The 25,707-nt window shown below is 44.2% G+C and overlaps 2 protein-coding genes across 2 annotated transcripts in view; one reads left to right on the forward strand and one right to left on the reverse strand.

Annotated features, from left to right (window-relative positions):
- Positions 1-25,707, forward strand: part of LOC309553399 (NACHT, LRR and PYD domains-containing protein 3-like) — a 997,590-nt gene that overhangs the window by 247,546 nt on the left and 724,337 nt on the right. The window lies entirely within an intron of this gene.
- The window catches only part of LOC309552479 (NACHT, LRR and PYD domains-containing protein 3-like), a gene marked incomplete at its 3' end in the record, with an annotated part of 343,454 nt that continues 337,257 nt past the window's right edge, over positions 19,511-25,707 (reverse strand). Inside the window, exon 5 of the mRNA XM_082253448.1 lies at positions 19,511-19,631. Within this exon, the coding sequence (XP_082109574.1) occupies positions 19,511-19,631 (121 nt within the window). The remainder of the gene's footprint in view (positions 19,632-25,707) is intronic.

Raw genomic sequence — 25,707 nt, forward strand, 5'->3', positions numbered from 1 at the left:
CATGACGCACCCACAGCTGGTCACCTTGGTGAAAAGATTACTCATGAGTTACTACGTGATTATGCTTACTGGCCTCATATGTTGAAAGATGTCCAAACGTACTGTCAGGGTTGTCTGGTCTGTGCTCAATTCCAACCTCAAGGCCCTACGCATCGTGCCCCGCTTCAAAGAAAGGGTTTCTCATTGCCATGGTCTGATATCCAGATTGACTTTATAGGTCCTGTCACAAAGTCGTCCAGAGGTAACCGTTATATGTTGACTGTCACTTGTCTCTTCACCAAATGGGTAGAATGTTTACCAGCTCATAATAACACTGCTGAAACATGTGCCACTTTGCTTGTTAACCATGTCTTTTCCAGATTTGGTCTACCATTAAGGATCGAGTCGGATCAGGGCCGGCACTTCACCAGTGAGGTAATGTCTAAGCTATGGAAAATCTTGGGGGTTAAACGGAAGTTGCACATTGGATACCGTCCAGCATCTAGTGGAGCAGTGGAGCGCTATAACCAGTCCATTGTCAATATCCTTAAGAAATTCATCAGAGAATCAGGTAAAGACTGGGACATAAAATTGCCTCTAGTGCTCATGGCTATTAGAGCCACACCAAGCGCTGCTACCAAGATGTCGCCCTTTGAACTGATGACAGGTAGGAAAATGATTCTTCCACAACATTTGTTGTATCGCACATCAGATCACAATCTGATCAATGCAGCCACGACACATCAATATGTGGAGCACCTACGTCAACATCTCCAACATGCTTTTGCTTTTGCGCAGAAGAACCTCGAGAAAGCAGCTGTAAGTAACAAGACTTATTATGATTAGTGTTGAGCGAACACGGACTGTATTATTCGTGTTCGTACCGAATAATTGGATTTTTTGTACCATGAAAAGAGCGCCAAAGCATGCAAAACCCGGAAATAAAACGACCGAACATGGATTTTTACCCGAACATACAGTAAAGTGTTCGTGTCCGTGTTCGGTCGTTTTATTTCCGGGTTTTGCATGCTTTGGCGCTCTTTTCATGGCGGGCTTTCAACAGCCAATCAACAATCGTTTAACTGGTGTGCCTTAAGCCATCCCAGCCATGCCTGCAAATGTCTCAGTAGCTGTGATTGGCCGTCTGAAGCATGTGACCAAGTCTTTATAAGTTCCAGGCAGCCGCAGCGTCTTCATTCTGCTGCTTAGATCAGGGACAGAGCACACATCAACGTGCTGGCTGCTGATTAGGGAAAGACAGGCAGGAAAAAACCATTTGTGTCCGGATAGAATTGAGGGACAGGTCGGAGTGTTTAGGCAGGGCGAGTTGTAGGCATTTTAGGGATAGAGTCTGCTGAATTATAGGGTCAGTGTCTGCTACAAAGTACAATCGATATTGCTGTGTGGGGGGTGGGGTGACTCTGCACTCAATCCTGATCTACGATCTCTTCTCAATCCTGTTAGGGAGAGGCTGCTGCTGCTGAATTTTAGGGAAACTGTGTTCTACAAACTACAATCGATATTGCTGTGTGGTGTGGGATAGGAGATAGGCAGGTGTCAGTGATCCACATCCATTTTTCTGTGTGTGAGCTGCAGTGAACACAATCTTTTTGGGCTGCAGTGAACACAATCTTTTTGGGGTGCAGTGAACAACGTCCTTTTTGGGGTGCAGTGAACAAAATCTTTTTGGGGTGCAGTGAACAAAATCCTTTTTGGGGTGCAGTGAACAACATCCTTTTTGGGGTGCAGTGAACACAATCTTTTTGGGGTGCAGTGAACAACATCCTTTTTGGGGTGCAGTGAACAAAATCCTTTTAGGGTGCAGTGAACACAATCGTTGTGGGGTACAGTGAACAGAATCTTTGTGGGGTGCAGTGAACACAATCTTTGGGGGGTACAGTGAACACAATCTTTTTGGGGTGCAGTGAACAAAATCCTTTGTGGGGTGCAGTGAACACAATCTTTGTGGGGTGCAGTGAACACAATCTTTTTGGGGTGCAGTGAACAAAATCCTTTGTGGGGTGCAGTGAACACAATCTTTGTGGGGTGCAGTGAACACAATCTTTTTGGGGTGCAGTGAACAAAATCCTTTTTGGGGTGCAGTGAACACAATCTTTGTGGGGTGCAGTGAACACAATATTTTTAGGGTAGAGTGAACAAAATCCTTTTTGGGGTGCAGTGAACAACATCCTTTTTGGGGTGCAGTGAACAAAATCCTTTTTGGGGTGCAGTGAACACAATCTTTTTGGGGTGCAGTGAACAAAATCCTTTGTGGGGTGCAGTGAACACAATCTTTGTGGGGTGCAGTGAACACAATCTTTTTGGGGTGCAGTGAACAAAATCCTTTTTGGGGTGCAGTGAACAACATCCTTTTTGGGGTGCAGTGAACAAAATCCTTTTTGAGGTGCAGTGAACACAATCTTTTTGGGGTGCAGTGAACAAAATCCTTTGTGGGGTGCAGTGAACACAATCTTTGTGGGGTACAGTGAACAGAATCTTTGTGGGGTGCAGTGAACACAATCTTTGGGGGGTACAGTGAACACAATCTTTTTGGGGTGCAGTGAACAAAATCCTTTGTGGGGTGCAGTGAACACAATCTTTGAGGGGTACAGTGAACACAATCTTTTTGGGGTGCAGTGAACAAAATCCTTTGTGGGGTGCAGTGAACACAATCTTTGTGGGGTGCAGTGAACACAATCTTTTTGGGGTGCAGTGAACAAAATCATTTTTGGGGTGCAGTGAACAACATCCTTTTTGGGGTGCAGTGAACACAATCTTTTTGGGGTGCAGTGAACAAAATCCTTTGTGGGGTGCAGTGAACACAATCTTTGTGGGGTACAGGGAACAGAATTTTTGTGGGGTGCAGTGAACACAATCTTTGGGGGGTACAGTGAACACAATCTTTTTGGGGTGCAGTGAACAAAATCCTTTTAGGGTGCAGTGAACACAATCTTTGTGGGGTGCAGTGAACAAAATCCTTTTTGAGGTGCAGTGAACACAATCTTTGTGGGGTGCAGTGAACACAATCTTTGTGGGGTACAGTGAACACAATCTCATACTTCTGAACATTTGAGGGTGCTGCCTGTTCCATACTCCTCCTCCTACTGCTCAACCATCCTTTTAGGGGTACAAACAATAGTAATTGGGGCCTAGTGTGGTGGTGTACGTGTGAGATACATACACTTTCTTTTTGATCATATTTTCTATTCCGCTATTCAATTAAATCCTTTGGGGATCAATTAAATTGCGTGATAGTCTGTGTCGGTACGTGTGAGATCCACCTTTCCAAGTTTTTGGGGTTCATGTCATACTTCTGAAGATTTGAGGGTGCTGCCTGTTCCATACTCCTCCTCCTACTGCTCAACCATCCTTTTAGGGGTACAAACAATAGTAATTGGGGCCTAGTGTGGTGGTGTACGTGTGAGATACATACACTTTCTTTTTGATCATATTTTCTATTCCGCTATTCAATTAAAACCTTTGGGGATCAATTAAATTGCGTGATAGTCTGTGTCGGTACGTGTGAGATCCACCTTTCCAAGTTTTTGGGGTTCATCTCATACTTCTGAAGATTTGAGGGTGCTGCCTGTTCCATACTCCTCCTCCTACTGCTCAACCATCCTTTTAGGGGTACAAACAATAGTAATTGGGGCCTAGTGTGGTGGTGTACGTGTGAGATACATACACTTTCTTTTTGATCATATTTTCTATTCCGCTATTCAATTAAATCCTTTGGGGATCAATTAAATTGCGTGATAGTCTGTGTCGGTACGTGTGAGATCCACCTTTCCAAGTTTTTGGGGTTCATCTCATACTTCTGAAGATTTGAGGGTGCTGCCTGTTCCATACTCCTCCTCCTACTGCTCAACCATCCTTTTAGGGGTACAAACAATAGTAATTGGGGCCTAGTGTGGTGGTGTACGTGTGAGATACATACACTTTCTTTTTGATCATATTTTCTATTCCGCTATTCAATTAAAACCTTTGGGGATCAATTAAATTGCGTGATAGTCTGTGTCGGTACGTGTGAGATCCACCTTTCCAAGTTTTTGGGGTTCATCTCATACTTCTGAAGATTTGAGGGTGCTGCCTGTTCCATACTCCTGCTCCTACTGCTCAACCATCCTTTTAGGGGTACAAACAATAGTAATTGGGGCCTAGTGTGGTGGTGTACGTGTGAGATACATACACTTTCTTTTTGATCATATTTTCTATTCCGCTATTCAATTAAAACCTTTGGGGATCAATTAAATTGCGTGATAGTCTGTGTCGGTACGTGTGAGATCCACCTTTCCAAGTTTTTGGGGTTCATCTCATACTTCTGAAGATTTGAGGGTGCTGCCTGTTCCATACTCCTCCTCCTACTCCTCAACCATCCTTTTAGGGGTACAAACAATAGTAATTGGGGCCTAGTGTGGTGGTGTACGTGCGAGATACATACACTTTCTTTTTGATCATATTTTCTATTCCGCTATTCAATTAAAACCTTTGGGGATCAATTAAATTGCGTGATAGTCTGTGTCGGTACGTGTGAGATCCACCTTTCCAAGTTTTTGGGGTTCATCTCATACTTCTGAAGATTTGAGGGTGCTGCCTGTTCCATACTCCTGCTCCTACTGCTCAACCATCCTTTTAGGGGTACAAACAATAGTAATTGGGGCCTAGTGTGGTGGTGTACGTGTGAGATATATACACTTTCTTTTTGATCATATTTTCTATTCCGCTATTCAATTAAATCCTTTGGGGATCAATTAAATTGCGTGATAGTCTGTGTCGGTACGTGTGAGATCCACCTTTCCAAGTTTTTGGGGTTCATCTCATACTTCTGAAGATTTGAGGGTGCTGCCTGTTCCATACTCCTCCTCCTACTCCTCATCCATCCTTTTAGGGGTACAAACAATAGTAATTGGGGCCTAGTGTGGTTGTGTACGTGCGAGATACATACACTTTTTTTGATCATATTTCCTATTCCGCTATTCAATAAAAACCTTTGAGGATCAATTGAATTGCGGGATAGTCTGTGTCGGTACGTGTGAGATCCACCTTTCCAAGTTTTTGAGGTTCATCTCATACTTCTGAAGATTTGAGGGTGCTGTCTGTTCCATACTCCTCCTACTCCTCATCCATCCTTTTAGGGGTAGAAACAATAGTAATTGGGGCCTAGTGTGGTTTTGTACGTGCGAGATACATACACTTTTTTGGATCATATTTCCTATTCCGCTATTCAATTTTAAACCTTTCTAGGGCAAGATCTTAAATTACAGAAATATGAGGAGACCGTCAAATAAGGGCCGTGGCCTGGGTCGTGGTGCTGCTGGTAGAGCTCCTGTTGCAAGGAGAGGACGTGGTCGATCTGTGCCAGCTACACGCACAAGTGAAACACCTTCCTCAAGTGTGAGTAGGCGACAGAACCTGCATCAGTATTTGGTAGGGCATCATACGCCCCTAGAAGTGATGAGGCCAGAACAAGTGGAGGGGATAGTAGATTGGTTTGCTGCTGACAGTGCCTCCAGTTCCTTCACATTGTCTCCCACCCAGTCTACTGCAGAAAGGTCACAGTTGGCACCTGCAGCCGATGTCCAACCATCTTTCACCTCACCCCCTTGCAAATCAGGCAAGCAGTCTGAGCCCCAAGCCATACAGCAGTCTCTTCTTCTTTTTGATGACTCTGTCAGCAGGGTTTCCCAGGGCCATCCACCTAGCCCTGCCCCAGAAGTGGAAGAGATTGAGTGCAGCGATGCCCAACCACTTATTTCTCAAGATGAGTACATGGAAGGACCATCACAGCACGTCTCCGATGATGACGAAACGCAGGTGCCAACTGCTGCGGCGTTCAGCATTGTGGAGACCGACAAGGAGGGCAGGGGTGAAGACTGGGTGGAAGATGATGTGGAGGACGATGAGGTCCTCGACCCCACATGGAATGAACGTCATGCAGGTGACCTGAGTAGTTTGGAGGAAGAGGCGGTGGTCGCACAGAGCCACCAGCACAGCAGAAGAGGGAGCAGGGTGCAGAAGCGGAGCGGCCGTGCCCTAGACACTACGCCCGCTACTGCCCAACGCAGCAAGGGAACGAGCGCACCAAAGTCAGCTCAAAGGAGTTCTCTAGCGTGGAAGTTCTTTAGAAAATGTGCTGATGACAGGACACGAGTGGTTTGCACCCTGTGCAATCAGAGCTTGAAGCGAGGCATAAACCTTCTCAACCTGAGCACAACCTGCATGATCAGGCATCTAAGTGCAAAGCACGAGCTGCAGTGGAGTACACACCTTCAAAACCAAGAAACGTCTCTGGCTCATCCTGCTTCCTCTTCTGCTGCAGTCTCGGCCGCTCCAGCCACATCTGTAGTGATACCGGCACCTGCCACCCCGCAAACAGACGATCTGTCAGCAACACCACCACCTGGGTCACCAACAACCATCTCCACAATGTCCCGTGGAAGCGTTCAGCTTTCCATCTCCCAAACACTTGAGAGGAAGAGGAAGTACCCCCCTACCCACCCGCGATCCCTGGCCCTGAATGCCAGCATTTCAAAATTATTGGCCTTTGAAATGCTGTCATTCCGTCTGGTGGAGACGCACAGTTTTAAAAACCTTATGTCGGTGGCTGTCCCACAGTACGTCGTGCCCAGCCGCCACTACTTTTCCAGGCAAGCCATCCCTTCCCTGCACAACCAAGTGGGGGAAAAAATCAGGTGTGCACTGCGCAACGCCATCTGTGCCAAGGTCCACCTAACTACCGATACGTGGACCAGTAAGCACGGTCAGGGGCGTTATATCTCCCTAACGGCACACTGGGTAAATGCAGTGGCGGATGGGCCTGAGGCAGATAGCAATTTGGCGCATGTCCTTCCACCACCGAGGATTGCAGGGCGCTTCAGTTTGCCTCCTGTTCCTAACTCCTCTTACTCTGCTTCCTCATCCTCTACCGCCTCCTCATCCGGACAGCGTAACACCTTCACCACCAACTTCAGCACGGCCAGGGGTAAACGACAGCAGGCAGTTTTACAACTTGCCTGTTTGGGGGACAAACCACACACCGCGCAGGAGTTGTGGAGGAGCATGGAACAGCAGACAAATGAGTGGTTGCTGCCAGCGAGCCTCAAGCCCGGCCTGGTGGTGTGCGATAACGGGTGAAATCTCATAGCAGCTCTGGGCCTAGCCGGTTTGACGCACATCCCTTGCCTGGCGCATGTGCTGAATTTGGTGGTGCAGAGGTTCCTTAAAAACTACCCCGATATGTCAGAGCTGCTGCAGAAAGTGCGGGCCGTTTGTGCGCACTTTCGGCGTTCTCACCCTGCTGCTGCTCGCCTGGCAGCGCTGCAGCGTAACTTCGGCCTTCCCGCTCACCGCCTCATATGTGACGTGCCCACAAGGTGGAACTCCACATTGCACATGCTGCAAAGACTGTGCGAGCAGCAGCAGGCCATAGTGGAGTTTCAGCTGCAGCACGCACGCGTGAGTCGCTCTGCGGAACAGCACCACTTCACCACCAATAACTGGGCCTCCATGCGAGACCTGTGTGCCTTGTTGCGCTGTTTTGAGTACTCCACCAACATGGCCAGTGGCAATGACGCCGTTCTCAGCTTAACTATCCCACTTCTATGCCTCCTTGAAAAAACAATTCGGGCGATGATGGAAGAGGATGTGGCACAGGATGAGGAGGAGGAGGAGGAGGATGAAGAGGTAACATTTCCAAGGCTTTCAGGGCAGTCATTCGCAAGGGGCTCCGAGGGTGGGTTCCTGCACACACAAACGCCAGGGACACAATTGTCCAGCAGGGGCACAGTTCTGGAGGATGAGGAGGAGGAGGAGGAGCTGGAGGAGGAGATGGAACCATGTTCACAGCAGGGTGGCACCCAGGCCAGCTCATGGCCATCACTGGTGCGTGGCTGGGGGGATACAGAGGACACGGACGATACACCTCCCACAGAGGACAGCCTTTCGTTGCCTCTGGGCAGCCTGGCACACATGAGCGATTACATGCTGCAGTGTCTCCACAACGACCGCCGAGTTGCCCACATTCTAACTTGTGCTGATTACTGGGTGGCCACGCTGCTGGATCCCCGTTACAAGGACAACGTACCGTCCTTAATTCACTCACTGGAGCGCGATCGCAAGATGCGCGAGTACAAGCGCACGCTGGTAGACGCCATGCTGCTGGCATTCCCATCTGACAGCGGGGCCGCAGTGGAAGCACAAGGCAGAGGAGGAGGAGGAGGAAGAGGAGGAGGAGGTCGCCAACGCAACCAGGGCACCGCCAGCACCTCAGAAGGCAGGGTTAGCATGGCCGAAATGTGGAAAAGCTTTGTCAGCACGCCACAACAAACAGCAGCACCAGCAGCTCAGATGGAACGTCTTAGCAGGAGGCAGCATTTTACCAACATGGTGGAGCAGTATGTGTGCACACGCCTACATGTAGTGAATGAGGGGTCTGCCCCCTTCAACTTCTGGGTCTCCAAATTGGGCACATGGCCTGAGCTTGCCCTTTACACCTTGGAGGTGCTGGCGTGCCCTGCAGCCAGTGTATTATCTGAACGGGTATTTAGCACGGCTGGGGGCGTTATAACAGACAAGCGCAGCCGCCTGTCCAGAGACAATGTGGACAAGCTCACGTTCATTAAAATGAACCAGGCATGGATCCCACGGGACTTTTCCGTACCTTATGCAGAATAGCAATGGATACCGACCTTACCCACCCATTGTTCCATTTTTGCTCTTTCTCACTCTTTTGGGGTGTACCCTCATTTAAAATTTGTGAAAAGAAGCAGTGTTGGCTACCTCGTCCTCCTCCTCAGGGCCAGATTAACGTAGGGGCTATTGGAGCTGCAGCTCCAGGCCCCTACCTTTTATATAGGCCCCGGGTTGGCCATATTCACTGTTACCGCTCTTCTGTCACTTGTAAACACAGAAGTCTGGCTTCTATGCTCGCTTCCCCAGGCAGCACCCTCAGAACCTCCCCACACAGCGCGAAGGCCGGACAAGGAGGGACAGTTGCCGATGCATGGATGTGTTTATGGGCTTCAGAGACAGCATCCCATGTTGAATTAGGCATGCATGGCTGCACCCTTCCTCCTCTGGGTGCATGGCAAGGCACGGCCCTTAAGGCCCTTCAAAATCCTCAGCACCAAGCCCATCATGCTCTTAATCCGGCCCTGGTCCTCCTCCACCGCCGCTTCCACCTACACCGCCCATAGGTGTGCGCAGCCTATTGCATTAAGGTGTGCACCCCAAAGTTGAAATACACATGCATGTGTTTGCCAGCAGGGAGAGTAATGTATCGGGGCCATGTACCTGTAGGCAAAGAGAAAAAGAGCAGAGCAGGTCCGAGGGAGATCTTTCCCATCTCCTCACTGGCAATGCTATGTGCCCTAGGTGATTAGGGTGTGCCCAGGCACACCCGGCACACCCTGTGCGCACGCCTATGTCACCGCCACATCCACCACCACCTCAACCTCCCTCCTACTCCATATGGGCCTCGTCCTTCAGAGATGAAGAAGAACATTGTTTTATTTTTCTGTTTTTTTTTGTTGTTTTAAGTTATTTTCCTATCCACATTTGTTTGCAGAGCACTTGCCATGCTCTTAATTACGTTTTGCTGCCATTTGCAGCACTCTAGCCCTTTCCTTTGGTGTTTTAGAGCCATTTTAGTGCCTTAAAGTTCGGGTCCCCATTGACTTCAATGGGGTTCGGTGTCCGGGAAAAGTTCGGTAAAAGTCCGGGACACGGACCCGGACTTTTTTTTAAAGTTCGGCCAAACCCGTCGAACACGGACATCTAGGTGTCCGCTCAACCCTAATTATGATCTCAAAACCACCGAGAAGGAGTACGAAACAGGTGATAAGGTGTATCTGTACAATTTTGCTCGGGATCGAGTAAAGGAAAAGAAGTTTCTTCCTTCATGGAAGGGTCCATACACTATCATTGATAAGATCTCACCTGTGGCTTACAAGATAAAAATTGTCAAGAATGATGGGTTTGTAGAAAAATGGGTTCATGTCAATCAATTACGTGCTTGTCATCCTAGGTCCCTACTGAGAATGCTGGACGGTGAGGCTGAAGAAGAAACCTAATGTACTTAATGATTTGACATTGTGATATTTTCTCTCACTTAACAGATCTTGACAAGCAGAGTTTCGTTATAGTTGCGTGATTTTGAAAAATATCAATTGAGGGGAATATATATATTCATACTGTATGTTTTATCTAATAGGAGGAGATTAACCTTCCATGCCCGGTCGTTGATGGGCACAGACGATGACGTTTACCAAAAATGCAGCGATCGGATGGGTCATCTTACTCCTTGGAGCCCAACTCAAGGCGGAACCCCTCATTGAATCGGGTCCCTCTTCCGGAATCATGTTGCAAGATGCCCCTGGATTCCTGTTGACGGAGAGGAAGATTCTGTTTCAGAAGATCTTTGTGAGTCTGGATCCAAAGATATCCATCGAGAGGAATTACAATACCTCCTATTTTCAGTTGAAGGAGATGTGAGAATGGTGCATTGCACATGTGAGCAAAACCTCAGTCTTGGTGTATGACACTCTAGGCCATGCTGAAACCATTCATTATCCAACCAACATCCAAAGTTGAACGTTCAAACAGATTTCTCGGATTCCTGATCGCCAACATTGTTTTACAGCGCTTTGAATGGTAGTTGCCAATGCCATTGCAGCAGTTAATTTCTGTCTCCATTAAAACTTTGCAAACTGGAGATGCAGATTTCAAGGAACATTTGAGTCTCTTTTTCAGGAGATCAGAATTCAAAGAGACTAACAAGAAACAGTTTGTGACATAGCGAACGCTAAGCAAAGTCGCTACGAATTGACATTTTGAACTGATTTTTTTTTTTCCTCATTTTTACCGCTTTACTTAAAAGTTATGAACAATTCCCAATATGAACTATTCTCTTACAAAAAGAGGACAAGACATTTTTTTTTTCTTTTACTACTCCTTCTAAAAGCTTTCTCCCCAGATATGCCTAAGTTGCTCACTTGCCTACTGGGAAGAAAGGGGGGGGGATATGTCGGGATTATTGGGGGTAATTGATTCAAATAATAATAGGTAAAATAAAAATGATTTTAAAAGCCATGTATTTCATATCATGCATAAGAGATTCTGAATGGAATGGCGTCCATCTTGTTTTTAAGGTGAAATAGAGTTCATTATGTACTTGTTAAACAAAATGTCTCTTACAAGTTTACAAAGGGTCTATAGTTTCAACAGAGATCTTTGTATCTATGTAATCGTAAATAAGGTAATACATACATTTAATCAGATAAGAATCAATTGGCGAGCCATCGTACTAGTCACTCATGGCTAGTCTGGCCTGTGTAATGTTCCGGTACCTTTGGTACCCCTAAATTACTCTTTTCACAAGTGTGTGCGCCCCACCATTCTCTTTTGGAAAGGTGCGCATACACCTTTAAGACTGAAGCTGTCATCACCCAGCCCTGGACTAGATGGCTATTTAAATCGCCGGTTCTCACTCACATGTGTTCGTTCAAACACCCTTACCTTGATGCTAACTTTGCTTGAAGCTTCCATGCTTGCAAGCTTACCTCGCTGACGGAAACTCGCTGCGCTGATCCCTGTATCCCGCTACCGGATCATCCGCTTCTCCTGAAACACCCTTCGGCTGTATTTGCTATTAGTGCTAAGTACCCCACAGGGGAAATCTCTATAGACTTATACTAAGCTTACACTATTTAGCTCTGCATAGTAAAGACTGTTTATCACATCTGCATAACTAGATTGCTAGCTCTTGAGGCTACTGCTACTTATTCCTGCACTGGGTTGATCTCTCTCGTATGTCCACCTGCTACTCTGTCATCTGCTATCATACTTGATCACTCAACCTTCCTGCATCCATCTGCTACTGTCTCACCTTCAAGTGTCTATCACCTACCACCTCCACTCAACCTATCCCTTAAAACCTTCATCATTGTGTTACCACATACATAAAGTCACACTAGGAACCAGCTTGTTATTTGTGTGTATTTACTGGCTGAAATAAGACCTTCCACACATGATGAGTCATTGAGGTTGGGAATGGTATCTCAGCATATCTCTTACATGACTACTGACGTGGAACTATTTCTGCAGCTGAAAATCCACACCATACAAGAAACGCAGGAGCGTTACAGCCTGTAATCTTATCTGTATATATAACAATGAACAATATAGTGAGTATATTTCTTTTAAAGGATTATTTAAAAATAAGTTTTAGAAAACATCATCATATGTAAGATGTATATTAACGATAATACATTGTATTCTTATTAATATAGAAGTGTGAACTTGATACTTATATAGTATTAGATATATAATATATATATATACATAAGTATACTTTTCTATGATGTGTAAGGACTTGTGTGTCTTAAAAACGAATTACTTCATGTTAAGGCATGTGGTAGGAGTGTTTATATAAGAATTGTTTTAGTCTCGTCTAAGTGTTCAAGGTGTTGTAAATCCTACAGGCCAGACATCTTAATTGACAGTGTAAGACACAGACATGTGATTTAATTGCTTGAAACCGTCTTAGGTCATAGGTCATCTTTAATAGCAGGCTATTGTGTAGGTTATGACGTATGTCAAAACAAAATTTAATAAGTAATGCAACACTGCCCCTAGTGGATGTTTAATTTTAATTTCCAATAATTGATTATAGTAATTAGATGCTTTTAGTGACGTGGAGATTATATGGTAATGAGATCCCCGCCCACACTTCAGGGGGGGGTTTAAAAGTGCTAGTCAGCTAAGAGAGGGGGAGAGCTGAGGACGGAAAAGATCGTGAGGGAGTTCTGAAATTAATGGGTGACCATTGATCCTATAACCAAGACAACGTGACTTCTCAGACAATAGAATTTGGCTGGTAAAGTATGTTCCTATTCTTCATATAGATATTTGATCTGCCTTATTTAGATGCACCTAACTGACCCATCACCTAATCTGTTAGCATCAAGATTTGAAGTTAAATCATTCTAACTACAGTATGATTGGTTTAATTCTTTTATCTTGGGATTTAAGCTGATTTTGGCTTTTAGTAAAATGGTTCAGTTGTGATGTATTCTTTATGGTAGGTTAACTAAATAGAAACATATTTTATCAATACAATCTGAACTTTTTAAGGCATGGTCCAATAATGTTGATCCATGCCACTGTATTTAAAACATAGAAATTGAATATCTGTTGGATGAGAGAAGTCACGTGCCAAATCTGTCATATTGGTTGCCATCTTTTATGTAGACTGTCACTCATATTTAAAAGTCTTTGGTTATGATCATTTTATTATTCTGAGATAATATTCTTTGTTTTTATTCTCATATTACCTTTGTGATATATCTTATTGCATTTTATTGAAACTTTGTGTTTATCACCAATTATATTTTGACATTTATTTTGCACTGAAGTATTTAATAAATATATATATTTTTGCACAGAATTGTATCCTCTATCTTCAGTTTAGTGTCACTTAAAACGATCTTGCATTTTATATGATTTATGGAAATAAGTGAAGACTCTCCTAATTTACAGATCTTTACTTCTTTGCATAAATAAACACTGTTATATTCAGAGCAGTATAAACATTCTGACAAGGGGAAACCTTCCAATGGGGACACTAATTCTGGTGACCTGGGGGAGGGGCCATGATAGTGTAGCCCCGCCCCCTCTCGGGCTGCTGGTTAGTGGAAGTTCCTCTGCACTCACCTGACCCTGAGAATTATCCGACCCGCTGGGCACTTTAGGTTCGGACATTTCAGTGGTAATCTCCAAACACTCACTGACACAATAGAGATCCCAATCTTATTATTTACTGAAGATAAAGGTAAATCAATCAGACTTATTGATAAGGAATAGGATACAGTAATAACAGATATAGGCGTGTCAGTCAGTTATTCCGACCAATCACAATGGGGCTCAGGAGAGCGGCACTGCAGAGATAAATGTTCAGCACACAGGGAGTTCTATTGATGGAATAATGGGAACTATAGCATCATACTCAAAAAGACTTGAGGCTGTAATTGGTGCTAAAGGAGCTTCACCAAAGTACTGAGCAAAGGGTGTGAATACTTATGTACATGGGATTTTTTCCTTTTTTATTTTTAATAAATTTGCGAAGATTTCCAACAAACTTCTCTCACGTTGTCATTATGGGGGATTGTAGAAATTTGAGGAAAATAATGAATTGAATCCATTTTGGAATAAGGCTGTAACATAAAATGTGGAAGAAGTGAAGCGCTGTGAATACTTTCCGGATGCGCTGGACATAGTTGGTAAGGTTGATTAAAAACAATCGTCCATCCAGGTCAGCCTATGTTTTTGTGTGTTGGTGTAGATCGTTATTTCCCATATCCCTGTGTATTGTGTTCAATAAGAATCACATCCAAGAGTCTTCTGAAACTATCAATACTTCCTGTTGTCACCACCGCTTGTGGAAGAGAGTTCCACATCCTTATCACCCTGACAGTAAAATCCCGGCACAGTTTAGGTGTAACCCTCTTCTCTTCCAATCTCATTGTGTGGCCCCGTGTCCTCTTACACCCCCTGAGAATGAATAGTTTCCTCCCTACACATGGATCACCATTGGGATATTTATATATTGATATAATTTCTCCTCTCAAAATCTCTTCTCCAATAAGAATAAATTTAGCGCTTGTAGTCATTCCTCGTAATTGAGGTCCTCCAGCCCCCCTATTGATTGTGTTACCTTCTCTGAACTCTCTCCAGCTCCAGCACATCCCTCCTGAGGACCGGTGACCAGAACTGGACAGAATACTCCAGATGTGGCCGGACCGGAGTTTTATAAAGTGACCGGATTATCGTTTTATCTCTGGAGTGAATCCCCTTTTTTAATGCATGCCAATATTCTGCCAGCTTTGCTTGCTGCAGCTTGGCATCACATGCTATTTCTCAGTCTGTCTTCTACTAAGACCCCAAGATCCTTCTCCATCCTGGAACACCCAGAGGTTCTCCCCCCCAGTAAGTAATCTGCATTTATATTTTTACCCCCCAAGTACATTACTTTACATTTAATGTTAAACCTCATTTGCCATGGAGTTTCTCTCACCATTCATTTATTGAGGTCTTCTCTTAAGGTTTCCACATCCTGCTGTGATGTTATTGCCCTACTTATTTTTCTGTATCATCGGCAAACAATGAGATTGTGCTGTTTATCCCATCCTCTATATCATTTACAGTATCTGACAAAAGTAAGTACACCCCCTCACTTTTTTTTCAAATATTTATTATATCTTTTCATGTGACAACACTGAAGAAATGACACTTTGCTATAATGTAAAGTAGTGAGTGTACAGCTTGTATAACAGTGTAAATTTGCTGTCCAATCAAAATAACTCAACATACAGCCATTAATGTCTAAACCGCTGGCAACAACAAACGTGAGTACACCCCTAAGTGACAACGTCCAAATTGGGCCCAAAGTGTCAATATTTTGTGTGGCCACCATTATTTTCCAGCACTGCCTTAACCCTCTTGGGCATGGAGTTCACCAGAGCTTGGATTACAACCATGCAGATCAATTTCTTGTGCATCATCCTTACTGTAGAAGAGGCTTCCTTCTGGGACGACAGCCATGCAGACCAATTTGATGTAGTGTGCGGCATATGGTCTGAGCACTAACAGGATGACCCCCCACCCCTTCAACCTCTGCAGCAATGCTGGCAGCACTCATACATCTATTTCCCAAAGACAACCTCTGGATATGATGCTGAGCACGTGCACGCAACTTCTTTGGTTGACCATGGCGTGGCCCGTTCTAAATGGAACCCGTCCTGGTAAACTTCTGTATGTTCTTGGCCACCATGCTGCAGCTCAGTTTCAGGGTCTTGGCAATCTTCTTATAGCCTAGGCCATCTTTATGTAGAGCAACAATTATTTTTTTCAGATCCTCAGAGAGTTCTTTGCCATGAGGTGCCATGTTGAACTTCCAGTGACCAGTATGAGAGAGAGAGAGCGATAACACCAAATTTATCACACCTGCTCCCCATTCACACCTGAGACCTTGTAACACTAATGAGTCACATGACAGCGGGAGGGAAAATGGCTAATTGGGCCCAATTTGGACATTGTCACTTAGGGGTGTACTCACTTTTGTTGCCAGCGGTTTAGACATTAATGGCTGTGTGTTGAGTTATTTTGAGGGGACAGCAAATTTACACTGTTATACAATCTGTACACTCACTACTTTACATTGTAGCAAAGTGTCATTTCTTCAGTGTTGTCACATGAAAAGTGTGAGTGGTGTACATACTTTTGTCAGATGCTGTATATATAATGTTTAGGGGTTCTAAGTAAGACTGGCCATACATTATACAATTTTCCGTTAGATTTACCAAACCGTATAATATGAGGTCACACCTAAACACTTTCACTTTGTATGCAATCAAGCCGGCCCTTACACTGCATAGATGAAGGGAAATCTAAAGGATATTGAAGAGGAAAATTGTATAGTGTATGGCCAGGTTCAATTTGTAGCAAAAAAATAAAAAAAAGTATTTTTTTACATGAACAAAAAAAGTGTCAGAAATAGCCCCGATCTTCCAGTGGTTGGGATTTATCAGAAATAATTACCATACCGCCATCTAGTGGCCATAAACCAAATTACTCCAAACTGATATTTTCATTTTTTTGATTACAAACTTTTATTGAAATAAAAATAATATGTGATACAAAGATTGTATAGCGTGATACAAAAATTGAGAAGCTTTGAAAAATAGAGAAAAACATTTCAAATAATAAGAAAAAACATCATATGTACAATGTAATGTAAAAAATAAGCAATCTTTGGTATGGTCATATATGTTATATCATTAGGTTATGATGAATACAGTATATCAATTTGTTATAAAACTGCATATTGATTGTACAATATAAAACATCAATAAGAGAGAAAAGGAAACAAAGTTGTAAGTAATGGGTGAGAATACTTCATTAGAGGAAGAGAAGAGAACTCGGTGTAATATGGAAATGTATCGGCATGCAGTCTATGGATTTGATGAATTTTTGTAAATAAATCATGGATTCCATTTAAGATCAAAAAGTTTTTTAGTATTATTCATTGTGTGAAAGATATTTTCCATGAGTCAAATTTCTTCCATTCTTGATATAATCTGTGAGAATGGTAGATAATTTTTCTTCCAATGGAAAGCAATAGTCCAAAGTGTAACAACACATATAGTGTGGATGATTTCCATAAGGGGAGCTTGTATTTCTGGAATATTATAGAATAAAAGGCAGGTGAGATGAGAAAGTGGAATGTCTTTACAACCTAATTTATTAATAATGGAGATTTCCATATAGTACAAATGTTGCCTTGGAGAATCGTAATGGCTTTTCAGCGTTAGTAGAGAGAATATCATTCAACTCCGTCCTTTTTTGGTTGATAATGAGTTTAGTGTTTTGATTATGTAAGTCTTGTGTGTTTTTATATAGAGTGTCTAATTCCCTTGTTAGGGTTTGGATTTTTTTTTTTACGTTCCCTATTTTTGGATGCAGCTATTTCTATCAATTTGCCTCTCATATTGGCTTTGTGTGTTACCCAAGTGTTGGAGATAGAAGTGTCTTGAATAGGATTTAAAATAAAGAATTCACCTCGGGTTTGATACTATAATTGGGTCAGAGAGTATAGATTTGTTTAGTCTCAGTATGGGGTAGTAGATAGGCCTATGAATTTGGTTACAAAGGATACAATATGGTGGTCTGACCAGACACAACGATAAATACCTGAGGATAAAGAATTTGCCAAAATAATTGGGGAACAGAAAATATAATCTAACCTTGTAGAGGTATTATGGGTGTTGGAATAGAAGGTGTATTCCTTGGCTCCAATATTCAGGGCTCTCCATGTATTCATTAGTTGTAAGTCTTTTAGTTTTTTTTGGAAAGGAATTTAGGGAAAGTTTTGGAAAGAGAGGATGGATTGCTTCTATCCAATGATGGATGAGCCACCATATTGAAGTCTCCTCCTAGAATAATATGAGGGGAGTAAAATTTATCTAGAGTGTCAAAGAATGTGTGGAAAAATGATGAGGAGGACTCATTAGGGGCATAGATGTTTGCAATTGTAAGTTCACGCCCCAAAACACGACCTTTAAGAATTAGGAATCTACTTTCTTTGTCTTTATATATATCCTGAATCTGAATGGGAAGGAGTTGTGTATAAAGATGGCAACTCCTCTACATCAGTGCTTCCCAACTCCGGTCCTCAGGGCACACTAACAGGCCAGATTTTAACCCCTTCAATACCGGCCACTTTTACCCCCTTCCTGCCCAGGCCAATTTTCAGCTTTCAGCGCTGTCACACTTTGAATGACAATTACGCAGTCATGCTACACTGTACCTATATGACATTTTTATAATTTCTTTCACACAAATAGAGCTTTCTTTTGGTGGTATTTAATCACCACTGGAGTTTTTATTTCTTACTAAAAAAAAAAAAAAAAAAAAAAAAGACAGAAAAAAAAGTTTTTCTTATTTTCTGTCAGTAAGTTTTGAAAATAAGTCATTTTTCTCCTTCACTGATGGGCGCTGATGAGGTGGCACTTATGGGCACTGATGAGGTGGCACTGAGGAGGAGGTACTAATATGCCACACTGATGGGAACTGGTGTGCACTGATAGGCAGCACTGATGGACATTGATGAGCAGCACAGATGAGCAGACACTGATGGGCACTGACTGGCAGCACTATGGGCACTGATGGGCATTTCTTTTTTTACTTTGCTGTAATCAGGGCACTTTATTGGTGATGCAGGGGTTAAGTGTGTCCCTAGGGGCGTGCGTCTAACTGTAAAGGGGTGTGTCTAGTGATGTAACCACAGAGACATACGATCCTATATAGCAGGATCGTATGATCTCTGCAGTTAGATCAGGGAGAATGACAGGCGGCTTTGTTTACATTAGCCGCCTGCCTTTCTCCCTCTCCACGGGGAGATCGCAAATGACCGGTGGACAAAGGGTCCGCCGGTCACACGCGCGGACTTCTTAGGGAACGAGCGGGGGCGCGTGCTCGCCCCCTACAGGCTCACAGGCTAGCGACGTAGTTTTACGTCACTTTGCCTGTACGGGGCTGACTGCCACCCTAAATAGTCTTGCGGCGGACGGCAAGCGGTTAAAGACAAGATAATGTCAGCAAAATGAATAAAGTAATTGCAGAGAGCTGCAGCAAGCAGAGAGAGACACTGGTAGCCGGTAAAATCGTATATGTTAGATAGAGCCACATCACTGTATTATATCCAAGGAGCAAGGAGAGGAGAGAGAGTGCAGGGAGAGGAGAGAGAGCGCAGGGAGAGGAGAGAGAGAGTGCAGGGAGAGGAGAGAGAGAGTGCAGGGAGAGGAGAGAGAGAGAGTGCAGGGAGAGGAGAGAGAGAGAGAGTGCAGGGAGAGGAGAGAGAAAGTGCAGGGAGAGGAGAGAGAAAGTGCAGGGAGAGGACAGAGAGAGTGCAGGGAGAGAGGATGGAGAGTAGGACAGCAATAAGAGGAAGATGTGGTCTCTATGGCTGTATTGGTGATTATTCCAGGCAGCTTTTATCAATGAGAAATCCGAGGTGTCGGTGAGTACATCCTCTATACATGGAAGAGGTCCAGCAGACCCAACACTGGGACACAATCACTAGACAAATCTCTGGCAGTCTACAAGAGATAATTGTACAATTACACCGAGATATTACATTGTATACATTCCATTAAATGTTTTATCAATACATATATATGTGAGTGTGATGTGTATATCATTCCATTGTACACAGGGACTCACTCATATCAGTCATTTGGCTACTTTCCTTCCACAGAAGAAATGGGATCATGTGACCTGAGAAAGATCTGCAGATCCCAATATCAGCAGCAGAGCCGACTGAGGAGACGATTGTATTCAGAATATTGAAGGTCGGCCCCATTCCCATCCCTGGAACAGCCAGGATGGATTTTATTATTTTCTGTTAGGATGTAATCCAGATTTATAGAGAGGAGAAACCGGAATCCAGGAACTGGGACTGATCAGCACTAGAGATGGGCAAAGTTTGAGCCGAAAAAAGTTTGGCCCAATTAGCACTTTTAGAGCCCTGATTGGACAAAGTGATGATGACTTTCTCCAATCAGGGCTCAGTGCTCATAGTCCCACCCCCCACTATGAATATTTTTTTCCCATAGGAAGCCTTTGCAGTGTCGGAGTGTAGATAGAACAGGGCTACGTTTGTTACTAGCGAGTTAGTGTGTTCACTTATTGTGACTCTGAGTGTAGAGTGTTAGTGTAGAGTACAGTCAGTGTAGTGTGTCAGTATAGTGGTATGTCAGCGTAGAGTGTTAGTATAGTGTGTCAGTAGAGTGTAGTGTTAGTGTATTGTTAATATAGTGTGTTAGGATTTTGTGTATGTATAGTGTACTGTCAGTGTAATGTGTTAATATTGTATAGTGTAGTGTCAGTGGAGAGCGTAAGTATAATGTAAGTATAGTGTAGTGTGTAAGTATAGAGTAGTCAAAGTATTGTGTCAACATAATAAGTGTAGTGTCAGTGTAGTGTGTCAGTATAGTGTAGTGTCAGTGTATTGTGTCCGTATAGTGTAGTGTCAGTATAGTGTAGTGTCAGTATAGTGTAGTGTGTTAGTATAGTGTAGCATCAGTGTAGTATGTCAGTATAGTGTAGTGTCAGTGTATTGTGTCAGTATAGTGTAGTGCCAGTGTATTGTGTCAGTATAGTGTTGTGTCAGTGTAGTGTGTCAGTATAGTGTAGTGTCAGTGTAGTTTGTCAGTATAGTGAAGTGTGTCAGTATAGTGTAGGGTCAGTGTAGTGTATCAGTATAGTGTAGTGTCAGTGTAGTGTGTTAGTATAGTGTTATGTCAGTGTAGTGTGTTAGAATAGTGTTGTGTCAGTCTAGTGTGTCAGTATAGTGTAGTGTGTCAGTGTAGTTTGTCAATGTAGTGTGTCAGTGTAGTGTAGTGTGTCAGTATAGTATTGTGTCAGTGTAGTGTGTCAGTATAGTGCAGTGTCAGTATAGTGTGTCAGTATAGTGCAGTGTCAGTATAGTGTAGTATCAGTGTAGTGTGATAGTATAGTGTAGTGTCAGTGTAGCCTGTCACTATAATGAAGTGTGTCAGTATAGTGTAGTGTCAGTGTAGTGTGTCAGTATAGTGTAGTGTGTCAGTATAGTGTAGTGTCAGTGTAGTGTGTCAGTATAGTGTAGTGTCAGTGTAGTGTGTCACTATAGTATTGGGTCAGTGTAGTGTGTTAGTATAGTGTAGTGTCAGTGTAGTGTGTTAGTATAGTGTAGTGTCAGTGTAGTGTCAGTATAGTGTAGTGTCAGTGTAGTGTCAGTGTAGCGTGTCAGTATAGTGTAGTGTCAGTATAGTGTGTTCGTATAGTGTAGTGTGTCAGTATAGTGTAGTCTGTCAGTATAGTGTAGTGTGTTAGTGTAGTGTCAGTGTAATGTGTCAGTATAGTGTAGTGCATTAGTGTAATGTCAGCATAGTGTGTCAGTGTAGTGTAGTGTTTCACTGTAGTACAGTGTTTAACACAGCATAACATTTAGTGCTGTATTTTTGGTTTGTTTTATTGTCCCCTGCTTGCCCCCTTTCGTTTAATAAGGCAGCCGCAGTTTCTCTGACTGTGACACAGTGTTTTCCCCTTTTTTAATTTTTATAGTTTTTACATTTCTGTCAGTTGCAGTCTTCAATTTAAAGAGCACCAAATACCACTTTTTGTTCATTAAAATACATCCAATCACCCATTTCCCAGTTTCTATTAAATTTACATAGTTACATAGTTACATAGTAGGTGAGGTTGAATAAAGACAATAGTCCATCCAGTTCAACCTGTGTTGGTGTGTGTGACTGTAATCATCTAACATAGCCCTTAATCTCCTGATCCTTGAGATGTAAGTCTAAGAGTCTTTTGAAAGTCACCATACTACCCGCAGAAACCACCTCTTGTGGTAGACAATTCCACAATCTTGTAGCCCTAACAGTAAAGAACCCTCCTCGTTGCCTGAGGTTAAAACGCTTCTCCTCTAATCGCATTGTATGTCCTCGAGTCCTCATGCAATTCCTTCGAATGAACAGCTTTTTTTCTAAGCTGAGATCCCCATTAAGATATTTATAAATTGCTATCATGTCCCCTCTTAAACGTCTCTTCTCCAGGGAAAATAAATCGAGCGATTGCAGCCGCTCTTCATAGTTAAGGTCCTCCAATCCCCTAATCAGTTTAGTTGCCCTTCTCTGGACTTTCTCCAGCTCCAACACATCCCTCCTGAGGACTGGCGACCAGAACTGGACAGAATACTCCAGATGCGGTCGGACCAGAGTTTTATAAAGTGGAAGGATTATAGTCTTATCTCTGGAATACATCCCTTTCTTTATGCATGCTAATATTCTGTTGGCTTTGGAAGCTGCCGCTTGACATTGCATGCTGTTGCCTAATCTATCATCAACCAAGACTCCCAGAACTTTCTCCATTTTTGATTCCCCCCAAGGGTTCCCCTCCTAAGGTGTATTGTGTTTTTATGTTTTTAGTCCCCAAGTGCAGAACCTTACACTTCTCCACGTTAAACCTCATTTGCCATGTCGTTGCCCACTCCGTAATTTTGTCCAGGTCATTCTGTAGGATATCTGCTTCATGCTGTGCAGTTATTGCCCTGGCCAATTTTGTGTCATCTGCAAAAACTGATAACGAACTACTGATCCCGTCCTCAATGCTGTTTATGAATACATTGAACAAGGTTGGTCCCAGGACTGAGCCCTGGGGCACCCCGCTTACTACCTCAGACCAGTCTGAGTATGCGCTGTTTATTACCACCCTTTGGACGCGGCCTTTTAGCCAGTTCCGTATCCAAGAGCAAACCCTGCTGTCGATACCTGCAGACCTTATTTTATAAATTAAGCGCTTGTGGGGAACTGTATCAAACGCCTTAGCGAAATCCAAGTACACCACATCCACTGGTCTGCCCCTATCTAGCTCACAGCTCACCTCCTCGTAGAATGCTAAGAGATTGGTTTGACAAGAACGCCCATTTGTAAACCCGTGCTGGTTACTGCTGATGATGTTGTTGTCTTTAGCATACTCTACGATATAGTCCCTTATCATCCCCTCCAGAAGTTTACATACTATTGATGTCAAGCTGACAGGCCTATAATTTCCCGGGATATGCCTCTGGCCCTTTTTGAATATCGGAATCACGTTAGCCTTCCTCCAATCCCCTGGTACATCTCCTGTCCTAATACTGTCAGCAAAGATCAGGAACAGTGGTCTGGATATAACCTTACTGAGTTCCTTGAGTACTCTCGGATGTACGCCATCCGGGCCTGGTGATTTGTTTGTGTTAAGTTTATGCAGTCTTTCCCTGATTTCACCCTCTGTTAGCCATAGTGGTAATTTGGGTAATGAGCCCCCCCCCCCTCATGTCTGAGAGGCCAACAATAAGAGGCAGACTTTCCCATGGCACTGTGAAGGGGCCAGCAGCTTTTGTGTCCATAGACAAAGGTGGGTGTGGTCAGTCCTCAGGCAGGGCATAATTTCCTCTGTTTAGTGATGTTGCCCATGCTATGCAGCCACAGCATACAGAGGAGGTGGTGGACTGTCTTACTAAACCATCATCCTCCTCCTCATCCTCCTCCTCATCCTCCGTCACCCAAGCAGACTAGTGCGCAGTAGAGATCGACCGATTATCGGCAAGGCCGATATATTGAGGGCTGATATGTACTATTCCCGATATATCGGAATCGGCCCTGGAAGTTACCGATACTGCTGATATTGTGTGCGGCGCACACGTGACGTCCGTCATTGCGTGTGTTGCTTTGCATTTCTCTGGGCCTATAATTTGACATGTTCTGCCTTCTAAGAACGCCTCCCATGCCTCGGACAGTGTGTGCAGCTGTAGTCCAGTCAGGGTGCCTCAGCCATCCACCACAGGGGGCCAGCCATCGACCCACAACAGGGTACCAGGCCAGCATCTAGCCACCAACCCCACAACAGGATTCCAGCAAGCCAGCCAACCACCACAGTGTTCCAGCAAGCCAGCCAACCAACCACCACAGTGTTCCAGAAAGCCAGCCACCCACCACAGGCCAGGGTGAGTGACACCAAGCCAACCAGCCACCCACAACAGGGTGACACCAAACCAGCCACCCTAAACAGGGTGACACCAAGCCAGCCACCCACCACAGTGTTACAGCAAGCCAGCCAGCCACCCACAACAGGGTGACACCAAGTCAGCCACCCACAACAGGGTGACACCAGGCCAGCCACCCACAACAGGGTTCCAGCAAGCCAGCCACCCACCACAGTGTTCCAGCAAGCCAGCCACCCACCCAAACAGGGTGACACCAAGCCAGCCACCCAGCAAAGTGTTCCAGCAAGCCAGCCAGCCAGCCACCCACCCACAACAGGGTGACACCAAGCCAGGAGGCCACCCACAACAGGGTGTCACCAAGCCACCCACACTGCCAGGCTTCAGCCACCGATCCACAACAGGGTGCTAGCAAGCCACCCACACTGCCAGGCATCAGCCACTGACCCACAACAGGGTGCCAGCCAGCCACCGACCCACAACAGGGTGAGAGCAGCCAGCCACCCCACAACCGGGTGCCAGCAAGCCACCCACACTGCCAGGCATCAGACACCGACCCACAACAGGGTGACAGCAGCCAGTCACCCCACAACAGGGTGCCAGCAAGCCACCCACACATCCAGGCGTCAGCCACCGACCCACAACAGGGTGCCAGGAAGCCACCCACACTGCCAGGTGTCAGCCACCGACCCACAACAGGGTGCCAGCAATCCACCCACACTGCCAGGCATCAGCCACAGACCCACAACAGGGTGCCAGCCAGCCACCCACAGCAGGGCAGGATGCCAGCAGCCAGCCAGACATTTTTTTAACCTTATTGTCTCTTTCAAATTGCAATGGAGAAGGATGAGGAGAGAAAAAGTAAAAGTGTGGTCTGGGACTATTTCTTGTCTCAACCTTCTCCAGGAAAAGCAGCAGTGTGCAACACATGCAGAAACAATATAAGCATGGGATCAGTAACTGCAAAAAACAAAAATCACATTTACGTCACATTTTTGGGCCCATCTAAGAGTTCATCATATTGAATTGTATCACGCAGCACAGAAAAAACAAAATGAATATCAATGTGCTTTTGAAATACCTCCTCCACTATCCCAAGCAACAATAACAGATATGTTTCTGAAAAAAAAAAAAAAAAAAACAGGTGTCACCGTTTAGCTCTCTCTCTCTCTCTCTGCTCCTCTGTCCTCCTCTCCTCTCCTCCTGTACCAAGTGAGCATGTTAATGAAGTGGCAGAATTATATGAAAAAAACAGAAGCCGTTTAACAGGTGAACATGGACATGCTGAAATGTTCTGCTTTCTGCAGTATAATATTGTTCTACTTAACTGGGAGTATTGAAAAGTGTAGTAGTACTAGTGTCCACTCCACTGTCTAGCTTTTGTCTAGCTTTTTTTCTAGCGGTTTTGCACTGACTGCAATAGTGATTAAAATCATTGCAGTGAGTGCAATACTGCAGCAGTAGTTCACTGACTCCAATCCACTATCTGTTGTCTAGCTTTTTTCTTTTTTTTTTTTTTTTTTAGCTTTTTTTAGCTTTTTTCTAGCAGTTATGCTGCCACTGACTGTACTGCAGTAGTGATTTAAAATGATTGCAGTGAGTGAGTGCATTACTGCAGCAGTTTATGCATCATTCACATTCAGATTATGTGA

The sequence above is a fragment of the Pelophylax lessonae genome, assembly GCF_965119305.1.
Source record: "Pelophylax lessonae genome assembly, chromosome: 4".
NCBI classification, from domain to species: Eukaryota; Metazoa; Chordata; class Amphibia; order Anura; family Ranidae; genus Pelophylax; species Pelophylax lessonae.